Source organism: Centroberyx affinis, unplaced genomic scaffold (genome assembly GCF_046629955.1).
Source record: "Centroberyx affinis isolate AG114_WGS23_722 - 3 ecotype Tasmania unplaced genomic scaffold, CSIRO-AGI_Caff_v1 ptg002752l_1, whole genome shotgun sequence".
In the NCBI taxonomy this organism is placed as follows: domain Eukaryota; kingdom Metazoa; phylum Chordata; class Actinopteri; order Beryciformes; family Berycidae; genus Centroberyx; species Centroberyx affinis.
Window position 1 is genome coordinate 44296 of NW_027280915.1, and position 11277 is coordinate 55572.

Consider the following 11277-nt stretch of genomic DNA (forward strand, 5'->3'; position numbering starts at 1 on the left):
TTTTCCGAAAAGCATTCATTTATGCTTGTTTTTACCATCATACACATATAACTTACATCATTTTGATACTACTTACCATGATGTACACTAAGAATGTATTCCATTAACATTCATGTTAGCCAAAAAAAGTGGTTGAACTGAGTTTAGGTGGGTTTACTTTCCATTACACCCCTACCAATAAGACAATTTTTAGTTATTTCTCTTTCATTATGATAAAACCTGACAAAAGGACACACCATTTTTTTTGTTCACATAAAAGGTGGAGCTTAATAACTTAAACAAGTTATAACAGCACTCTGTGTGGATGAAAAACAATCTCTATTTTGTATTTCTGGTTACTTTGATCATTCTGTGCATTTTACCTCTTTTTTCTTCACGAATTGCTGTATTTATGTGTATTTATCTTGTACAGTAAAGCCCTTTGTAAGTCTGTTTTAATTGTCTCGAAATAAAGGTCAGGGTAGAGAGTGTGAGCATCTGGCTGTCTGCAGTGAGGTGTAATTGCTTTCTGGCATCAGCGCACAAACACGCCTTCAAACAGTCGCGGGGCGGCGATTATTCACCTGAGAGTTCCCCACCCCGGGGCGACGGTCACCCGAGAGCTTCCCTGTGTCTGAAGCACATGCACCGGCCAGGTACAGTCAGATGTCAGATGACGCACCCGCAGCAAGCCAGGGAACCGGTTTGAGCCGGCAGAGGGACTATCAAAGCGAGCAGATTAGCAGGCAGGCATCCCACTCCACTGATCTGCAGCTAAAGCCGTGCACTACACGCCCAACGGCTGAGGGAAAAGCGCCTGCTTAGACACGTTCAAACGGTCTAAAATTGGGGTTTGAGTGTAATAAAAGGTTGCTGTGATGGATTGGGGGGGGTAATGTGCGGTGTGAGGCCTTTTTTTTTTTTGCTTTATTAGAAGAGAGAGAGAAGAGAGGGAAGCCTAAAACCCTGTAATGCTACTTAGACAGGCTCTTATCTGGAGAGCGAGGGATGATTAGATAGGCTTCAACACAAACGCGCTGCTGTGGCGGTGCGGAGAGACAACCCCCCCCCTCCCCTCCCCTCCCCTCCCTTCCATCCCCGACTCCGAGCCAAACTGGTTTACGCCGGTCTGGTGAGGTATACGCTAGCTGGGAGGGAAACCCAGCGTTGGTTAACCACATCCATCCATGAGTAACTCAACCCCCTTCAAATGCCCTTTGCTGTGTCAGAGAGAAAAAAACAGAGGGAGAATATTACACAGGACAGAAATGTGTACGCCATGTGCCTCTTTTTTCCTTTTGTTTTATGTGAGAAATTAACCGTCTCCCAGGCCTAGATCGACATGACTCAACAGTCTGTGCTGTAAGGGGCATCAGCTGTTTCATATTTCTAGGATGGATCTGTCCATAATGTAGGATAATATACTCCTGTTCTACATGCCAGTTTCATATTTCTGTGATGATTTGGATCGGTTGACCTTAGCTTTCCCTGGTTATGACCGACAAAGAGGTCACAGTTGATCGGTTGAGAGATTTCTAAGATGGGTTAGGTGTCAAATTACTAAAAAAAACATCCATCTTGGTGAGTCGTTTAATCTTGTATTCAGCCTTATATTTTTTTAGAAAACAAGTCTAATAATCTGCCAGGTGGAAAGATAATTTCACTTGCACTTTCACTTTTTCTTTTCACTTGAGATTTTTCACCCATTTTACCCCATACATAATACAAGACGAAATGCCTTGTTAAGATGGATATTCTTTGCCCTGCATCCACACCTTTAGACCTTTAGACCTTGGGTGATGGAGGGCAATAGGACTATACACATGTAGATTTCTGTGATGCCACACAAACCACTGTGTTCTTTTACTTTGTTATGTAGGCTAATACAACCTAATAGAAACCACAATTAACCCCAGACCGCCTGGAACATAATAGGATCATCTATAATAACTTAACAGGATGATAATAACCTCATATGACCAGATTTAATATGAGCTCCTTTGGAACTGCATGTGAATGATGACATATCAATACAAAGGACAAAAGAGGGTCCAACTTTTGTATACAAGAATTTATTAGAAATGGCAAATAGGAACATTTCATGAATGCAAATCACTGTTACAACATGTGACAAAACACATTAGTGGCCACTAATGAATATAGTGTTAATATAACAAAGTGAAGCTGATACAGAGACAAGGCATGTTTTCAAAGGACAGGCATTTTGTATAGGCAGGTTCTTCGGCACTCTAGTCTCATGTTGCAGCTGTGCAGCAGCATCAACGGTGTGATGTGCACCTGCATGAGGTGCGGCTTCAGAGTCACGCATCCATAGGAATGCATTCGTTCAAGTCTCGGGGAGGACGCTCGGGCCCTTAGTATTCCCAGGCATTGCGTCTTGCTCCATAGGTTTACTTTGTATCCACGCGGCAGGACCCGCCGCTGTCACCTCCATCCAGCGATAGTGACAGCCATCCAAGGCGGCCGGTGCGACTTGCACATCCAACACCTGGCGCTCCTTTCCCGGCGACAGGTGCGCGATCCTCGGGGTCGCCCGGTCACAGCGGGAGTGCGTTCACATTCGGCTCATCACGGAGCCGAGAGAGAGAGAGAAGGAAAGACAAAGGGAACCTCCCCCGGTCAACGCAGCTTGAGCAGCTGGCGGACCATGCCCGCGATCTGGAGGAACTTGTCCTTCTTGCGCTGCTTCAGAGCCATCAGCGCCTTGGCCGTCTCCTCGGGGTCCTGGGTGAAGGAGAAGATGCTCCTCACCCGCTCCTCCGCCTTCATGTCGCCCGTTTTCTGGAAGAGCCGCATCAGCGCGTCTTGGTTGACGTTCTCGAAGATGTTGGCCACGGCTCTCTTGCGGTGCGCCGTGTCGAACTTGTTGCCGTGGACCGAGGGGCTGACTCGGCGGCACTCGGAGTAGGTAGACATCTCGACTTTTTTTTTCGTCTTGGCTGTCGGTGGGTCTCTTGGCTGTCTTTGGCTGGCTGGACGCAGCTCCAAAGTGTGGCCCTTCAACTCCGTTCGGCTGAAGTCGGTAGGAGCGCGCTGCGTAAAGGCTTGAGTGTGTGAAGAGAGAGCTCAGCCCGCGGGTATTTATAGGGCTGCTGTGGGAGGCGCGCTCTACCCGGACCCGCTCGCAGCAGTGACATCACCGGTCGCGTTACAGTAGAGTGAAGCAGGGAAAGGCGCCGCCCCTCCCCCCGCGGTACAGAGCAAAACCGAGTGCAGCGTGCAGGAGCGGCTGCAGCTCTCCAAATGCGCACGGCAGTCTGGATGATGAAATCCCTGGGCAAAATGTGCGAGGCTTGGTATTTGAACGACAGAATAATATAGTCTAATATAAACTATATTCAGTAAACCCTATGGCAAAGTCCCTGCGTCTATATCATTTGCCACTAAAACCTCGCTTATTTCCAGTAGGCTACACTTCTGGAGTGGAGCAATCACTGATGACTGACAAGATATTATTATTTGTTCAGTGTGATAAATTATTAGACATACGTCACCAAACTATCAGCATAGAGGGAACATTGCTCCTGAATGTTCCCTGACTTATATGAAATATGGCCTCCATATAGATTTCTGTCATTTGCTTCATGCTTGTTCTTCATTAATCTGAACTCTGGACTCTGGCTAAGATATGGCAACATACCCAATTGACACAGATGCATAACCCTATATTCTATCTCATATATAATAAATAATGTATCGATGTGTAATGTATGATATGCCCTTGTTCCCTAAGATATGACAAATCTAGGGGAACAGATGCAAGTTGGCAAACAACATGTAGAGGCTCATCTATCTAATTTGTTCTGGGTTGTTTTGCTGGTTCAGTGGTTCTCTAACTGGGGTCTGGGGTCCTCCAGGGGTCCTTGAAGAGATTCCAGGTGGTCCCCAACAAATAAGGAAAATGTAATATGATTCAATGCACCAGAAATTATCCCAGTTAGAGAATTAGAGAATGTATAAGAATGACTATTTCAATCAAAGGTGTAACTCTAACCAGTTGTCCTCCCATACACAGCAGACAGCTTTCCAATTCAATACTGCATCAACAACAGACCTTCCCATTTGGGTCCCTGGGATTAAATCTAATCAGATGGGAGTCTGAATAACAATGTTTATCTGTTTAGGGGGCTGTGATATGAATATGTTTGAGAACGCCTGGACTAATGTATGATGGAATCCCTATGCAGTGTAATAGCATCTGTCTGCTGAGTATTTGAAAGAAAGAAAACATGGACTACATCATGTATAATATGAGTGGTGTATCTGTCTATAATGGATGATATGCATCTATTCCCAGTGTCGTGACAAGTGTAGGGAAACAAATATCAGTTGGCGTGCAGCGTCCAGGTTCATCTGACTCATTTGTATGTTCTTGGTTGTAGTTGGTTTATGAAGCACTGAATCAGTTTGTAAACTAAGAATAAGCTAAATAAAGTTGTTATTGTCAGAGAAATGTGTTTACTGGGTGAGTGCGTCTTCCTCCTGGGATTTCCATCCTCTACACACACTGTAGGTCTGATGTAAAACTAGTCTCCTGTTGCCTTAGGCCAACTATTATTACAAGTACTACTACTACTACTACCACTGATACTACTGCTACTACTACTGCTAATACTACTACTACTATTACACCAGCTATTCCTGTTATTATCACAACTTTTAGAAGTCAGCTAGTCTATGCTGTAGCCTATTCCATTTTCCTAGCATTAATCACTCATGTCGGTCACTGAGAACTGTTTGTTATACATTTACTGTAACGACAATTAAACTACCATAGATTAGATCTCCTTATTCCAGTCAGCAGCACTAAAAATATTATTTGCCCTTCGCTTTTGCTTCCAGAGAAGATGGAAGGTGACTTGTGTTTACAACTACTCTAGGAGAGGGGAGGGGCGGCCCAGCTTGGCTGATCTGTGCGTTGATAAGGCTGCAAAGGCGTTCCCCCTCCAGACGTAATAGAATCTAAACCCTATATGTAAACAACAGGGATGGTGGCAAGTATGGTTGAACCTTGTGCTTCTGCAAAATCTAATATTTGCCCAAGACAGTTCCCTTCCACAAGTGCTATGGAGTTACTAGGCAGAGCTCACTCCCTTATATGGAAAAAGAAAGAGACGAGCCGCTGCCTTAAGAATCTCAGGAAGTGTGTTTTGTTAGTCTTTGTCTGGAGTGCTGTAGAGTGAAGCTGTACCCAGGCAATGCTATGCCCGGCATGCGGCACTGACAGCCAGCGCTGAGTCGAACAATAACCCAGAACCCCCTCGCTGAGTCTGAGCCGAAACACTACCCAGATCCTCGCTGACAGCTTTGTTTTCCAGGTCTGTCTGAACATCGCGTCGCCGCAGGATACCTGTCTGTCTCGATGCTGGCATGGCAGTTATATGGAGCGGAGACAGGGAATACTAATGCGCTTCCGGAAAGGGAGTCAGGGGTGGTGGGAGGGAGGAAAAATGACATATTTATGACCCCGAAGTTGTTTCGGCGGCACCGAAGACAAGCAGCGCACAATGAGATCTCGCGGCGGGGGGGAAACGGAAACGGGTGGCCTTGAGCCGCTGACCCTATTCAGTCGGGGCTTTATCATAACAAAAGAGCCGCTAAATTTAACCGGGGGGGGGGGGGGGGGGTCAAAGGTTCTGTCATCTTTCTTCCCCTTGGGGAGGGCGGCGAGCCTCGGGAGGCAGTGGGTCGACTCCCTCGTGGATCCCTCAGAGATAAGATAATGCACAATGCGAGATAATCCACAGCGAAACGGCCCTAAAATAGAGTCCGGGTTCACAGATATGGGTGTTGACGGAAAGAGAGGCAGCGTGGTTACACAGTAGATATCTGAGGAATGTCACTGAGTTTGAGGAGTGCTCTCGATTAAGTAACACGGTCAACGTCCAGCAGTATCAATCTAGACCAAGTTTGCCGTGTCTCCCTTTTTGGCATCTTTGTTTATGATGGTACTGTATTTATAGCCATAAAATGTGATAGTACAAACCCCAGAATTATTTGCGAATTAGACTTAGGTCTGGTCTGAGACTTCAATTGCTGCAGATAAACTCTACCGTTTGACGTCAATCAGCCTTCGTGACGAAATCCCTCCTCCTGAAATGTTAATTGGATGTTAAAAATGCTCCAAAATGATCTGTCCGATGCTTTATGGCTCGGCAGTTTGGGACACACCTGAAGCGTTACGTAACGCTGGCTGGCTGTCCTGCCAGGCTTTAATTTTTTTACAGTCTGTCCTGCTTGATAGGAAGGAAAGGCATTGATCACAGAGCCAATATACCTGTATCTCTGATGGACGTCCTGTGAGACGGTCTGATAATTGGACAGGTCAGGGTAATGACTTTACTGAGCCGTGCCAAACACAAGACTGTAAGGATGAACACAGACGTGGATCCAAGTCCAGGCAGCATTTGATTAACACTGGTGTCCTCAAGTCAGAAACAGGTTTAGGATTGCGCTGGTAGCTTAAGAAACATGAGTCCCAGTCACTCACAGTGCCAAAAACTAGAATCAAACTCCCCCACATCACTTCCTTATCCTCTGTCTCTATTATGAGATTCTTTCAAACTAAAAAAAAAAGGGGGAGCAGGGTAGCTGAGTGGTCAGAAAGGCCATCCTGTACCTGTCCTTCACTGATACATTCTCAGAAAAAGGGAGAAAGAGAGAAACAGGCGGCATGTGTCACAATTTCACAATTGAAGAGTTTTATTCCAAAATGAGACAACCGTCATTTGAAAGACGCAACACTTACAAAATGACTGATAGGACAAAATTAAGACAATGATACATCTTAAAGGATAATATGTGACTTCACCACATTACATTTTTACACACCAAATCCTCTGTCACAGAATGATGAATCTCAGGTCAGGATTGTTTTTTTCACCAAAATGGACATGTTGTGTTTTGGGAATGCCTCAATCGCTGTTTGCTTTTCTACTTGTGTAATCCGCATACGCATGTCCCAGATATCCAGCGAGATATCAATGTTCGATAGACGAGGTAAGCAGAGTCAGCTTTATCAGAAGACTTTGACCGGCAGTTCACTTTAATTGTAAAGCCCACTTGCAGGCCAGAAAATAAAGAAATATTGACACGTAGGAGTGTGAGGAAGAGATAAATGTTGATTATATTCATTAATAATATAAAGAAATCTTGATAAGCAAACACTATTGACGCAAGCAATTAAAATATATTGACTAATTATCGTATATTATGAACAGTACAACAAGTACAAGTCCTCTGCCAAGAGTGGAAGTAGACCAGGGAAACAAAAACACAGCTGTTTAAGATGATGGAAAGGCAGCAAACTGAATGAAAATGATCCATAGCATCTTAATGCACTAATACAATCCACGCCAGCACCGTAACCTGTCCTGGGAACAATAATGAATCCCCCCATGGCTGTGTGTTTACAGTAAGGGAATGCATGTGTTCATAGAGGCCTGCATGTGTTTCAATATCTGATTGGATGACCTTACAGGCATCTGTTATTGGTGGCAATCATCCAGCATGTTTAGCAAGTGGCTGCTTACGTAACAGTAGCACAGGAAGGGAAGGACATTTGGGAGATTGGGAGTCCCGAGGGTGTGTGTGTGTGTGTGTGTGTGTGTGTGTGTGTGTTAGAGTGATGGTAACCACAGCTCCTGGTGGCACTTCTCCAAAGGCAACAGGAGACTTCTCATAGCGCGAATGCCTCCCCGGCATACCAGACGCATTCCTGTTGAGGCCACAGCAACTCATACTCAGTTATAGGAAAGGGGGACTGGCAACACAAAGAGGGGAAAAGCTGGTAAACATTACTCAGATCTAACTGGCACTTGTGGGTGCTTGGTCTGATTGCCTGACGGTAACACAGGTGGACTTCTCTGCTCAAAACATGAACCATACTAGATAATGTTCTGAGAGCCCTTTTGAGAGTGCGCAGCGCGGGTAGGGGGTCCGCTTGTGGCAATAAAAACCCAAGTCCATTATGGTAAGTAAGAGTTATAAACCTCTAATCGGCGTCAGGTTTCCCAGAAAAGGGAACATTGTAACATTGATTGTAAGCCCATCAGAAGCGTGGCTGACCTTTTCTTGCAATACAATCATCAGGCAAACTGGATTTAATATCATGTCATGAACTACACAGCTGCCCCATAAAGTATTCAACCCCCTCAATTTGTTTTTTTGCACATTGCTCACTAGAATCATGCACTCAATGTGCTTGTAATGCGCTTACGATGCCTTCAAATGCCCTCAAGCAAAGTGCTTCCGAAAACTTGCGAAAGGGGCTGCGCCAGTTAATCCTTTTATTTTTTCTTATTTTGGGAAGTGAAATATGTTTCACAACCCGCCGGGTGTCTGGCACAGATGGCTGGTGAGGCAGCGGCCGGCCCCGCAACAATAGAACAGGGATTGAGGCGGCTGCAGCGCTGGCACGCAAGGCGGAGAGCAAGTTCATGTTTCCTCTTTCCTCTGCTCCTCCCCTCCCTTGATCTCTCTCCACCTCCCCTCCCCTCCCGCCTCGGGGACAGGCCTGTGCATGCAGATTAAATGACTGAGCATCTCGCCCTCGTGGGCACCCGGGCAACGCTGAACCGGCTGGATCCGGCTGCCGCGGCCGCTCACGGCTGGCTGCGCTGAAAGGAGCCTCGAGGGGGTTCCAGCCCGCATCTGTCTGTCCGCGATGCTCTCCCACTGGTCCTGAACTCTGCCGACACATCCCCCCCACCCCACCCCCCATAGGATCAGGTGGATCATATTAGGGTCATTAGTATATATGCGGGGGGGGGGGGGGTGGAGGTGTGGGGGTCAAGGGGACATTCCAGGACCGGTAAGGGCCGGTTAGTCCAGTGTTTGATGCATGGATGGTCGGAGCGGTCAGATGAATCCCTTCAGCTGTGGATGATCACGCAATTTTGTACCTATGGGCAATTGCATTTGAGTTGAAAAAAGTCGTACAACATCGACTCAGATGAATGAATGCAGAGGTCATCCTGTGTGTACAAGGTGTACGTTCTTCTATGGACTAGGAACCTTGGGGGAAGGAATTCCCTGCACCACAAAAAAGAAAATAATTGTATTTTTTCATATTTCCCTTACTCTCCTTACAATTGCTGCCACTCTATCACCGTAGACTCTTGTCATTCTCTTCATCCCCTGTTCACTTCGTAATTCCCTGCTCATTTGTTTTCAAATGAGGGAAATCATTGACCAGTGAACATAAGGATTGATCCTGATTATGGATCGCTGACGGTTTAGGGATTTGACACTAGTTGTACAACAAGAATACTGTCATCTCAGCTCAGTTCAAAGCTCAAAAGTCGGAATGTGGACCAAAACAGCTGTAAAAGAGACGTGGATAAGCCCACAGACCTTGTAACTGTTTCTGTTTATCATTGGCAGGGTAGTATGGCGGCCTTCACCCCCTGGGTGAGGTTACCTTGGCTACACTGTGGGTGACAGCTTACCAGTGGCTCGGGTGCCTTGCTGTCTCCATGGCGATGTAGGGGAAAGCAACAAGAGAGTACAGTGGGTGGAGAAAGAGAGAGAGGGAGGGAGGGAAGGAGGGAGGGTGGACACCACAAGGGTTTACCTAGGTCACCATAACACTGCCCCAGCAAACAAGCGGTGACTCAGTGTGTTTGTAACGTCCTGTCATACTGGAGGCAGTAACAGTCTCTACTGGGGCCTGGGAGAGTCTCTCACTGCCAACTGTGAGGGCTTGAGAGGCAATTAAGAGATTCAGAGTAATCTTTTTATAATGTGGCGTTATGTAACCGCATCCAAAATTCAGTATTCGGTCGTCTATGCGGCACTTTGGGTGCTGTCACCTTGAAATATTTTTTTTACACGCAACATTTGCCGTCTAAACGATGTAATTGAAAGGAACAAGTCAAATCAACAGCTCATGTCCCCGTAAAAGGAGCATTTTACCCCTTTTACCCCTACATTTTATATCCTTCATTTATTCAGGAAAGGGTTTTTTCCTAAGTAGTCGTGCTCTTTTTCAGAAACCCTGCTTCACATTCTCTCTACTTAAAACAGTTGTTGGTTAAGTGCAGTAGTCTTCTTCTCCCTACCGCTGTCCCAGTACATAAGTGGATGGATGCGACATGGTCAGATGTGGTGACCCCTCATTCAGCAACAGCACAATAAGGAACCACAAGGATTGATGGGTCTTGGTCCAGCGCCAGGTAAAGGAAAGTGCTGGAGCCGGTCGACGGCAGGCCCATTGTTCATCCTGGCTGGAGGGCAAGGTCATAGTGGAGAGACAGGAGGGAGGGGAGCGCACAGCTCTGGATAGACGACCGAGTCATCTGGAGCCAGAGCCTTGATAACTCAGAGAGAATACGCTCTTGTAAAGGATGTGTCATGTTGAGCACACCCATGTATCTAGTTTGGGATGACACATCTGTATTACTTGCCGATGCAACACGTTAATGACGATAATAGAAATGCAGGGGTGGAAAGAGTACAACATTTCCTAAACAACTAGAGCTAGGCCTAGTGTTACTTTGCTGAAATATCACTTAAGTACAAGTAAAATTACCCTCACAAATCTCATTTAAAATGTACTCATGGTAAAAGTTACTTAAAAAAAACAGACATTGCTACATTGTGATCTTTCCCATGCAATGTAAAAAACCAAGAGAACAGAGTTCAATATGTGATATTTCATATTTTTACAAACTATGTTGAGTGTTATAAAAATACAATTTTGAAATTCATGTCATTATTCATTCTGTGATTAAAAAAATAAAATAAACTGCCCTTCCCCATTATTCAATATTACTAAATTGATGTTTCTTTTGCTATAGCTAACCAACCAGCTAGCAAGCTGGCTAGTGCTATAGCTAGATAACAACCAGGCTATAGCAAACTTACTGTAGCTGGATGGATAACTTTATGGCTAATGTTAACTAAGCTATTACAGATAAATTGAAGCATTTACAATAAGTTAATGATACCTACCAGGTTTGATGTAGATGCTGTTTACAATTAGCCAGTTTTTGATGCAAAGCTAACGGAGAGATGACAAAATTTGTACTGTGTAATGAATTGTAGTAAAGTACAATACTTCAGTCAAAACACACTTCAATAAAAGTAGAATTACTGACTTCAAAAAAACTACTCAGTTACACAAACAATGTGTTATTAATTTATTCCACACGTGCACAAATGTCTTTTGCCCCAAACATATGGGTACGATGAAGCTGACATCCTTTTCAAGAGTGTCAGGGACCAGCTAAGGCACGTTCAGTCAGAAGATTAGACCGCCGCGGAGGCAGGGAGGAA

The 11277-nt window shown here is 45.3% G+C and overlaps 1 protein-coding gene across 1 annotated transcript; it reads right to left on the minus strand.

The window, feature by feature from the left end:
* Positions 1 to 2043: 2043 nt before the first annotated feature.
* tcima (transcriptional and immune response regulator a) lies at positions 2044 to 3042 on the minus strand. Its single transcript, XM_071535713.1, has one exon. It carries the CDS (start codon positions 2914 to 2916, stop codon positions 2620 to 2622), a length of 297 nt encoding a protein of 98 aa, XP_071391814.1. The 5' UTR covers positions 2917 to 3042; the 3' UTR covers positions 2044 to 2619.
* Positions 3043 to 11277: the final 8235 nt, after the last annotated feature.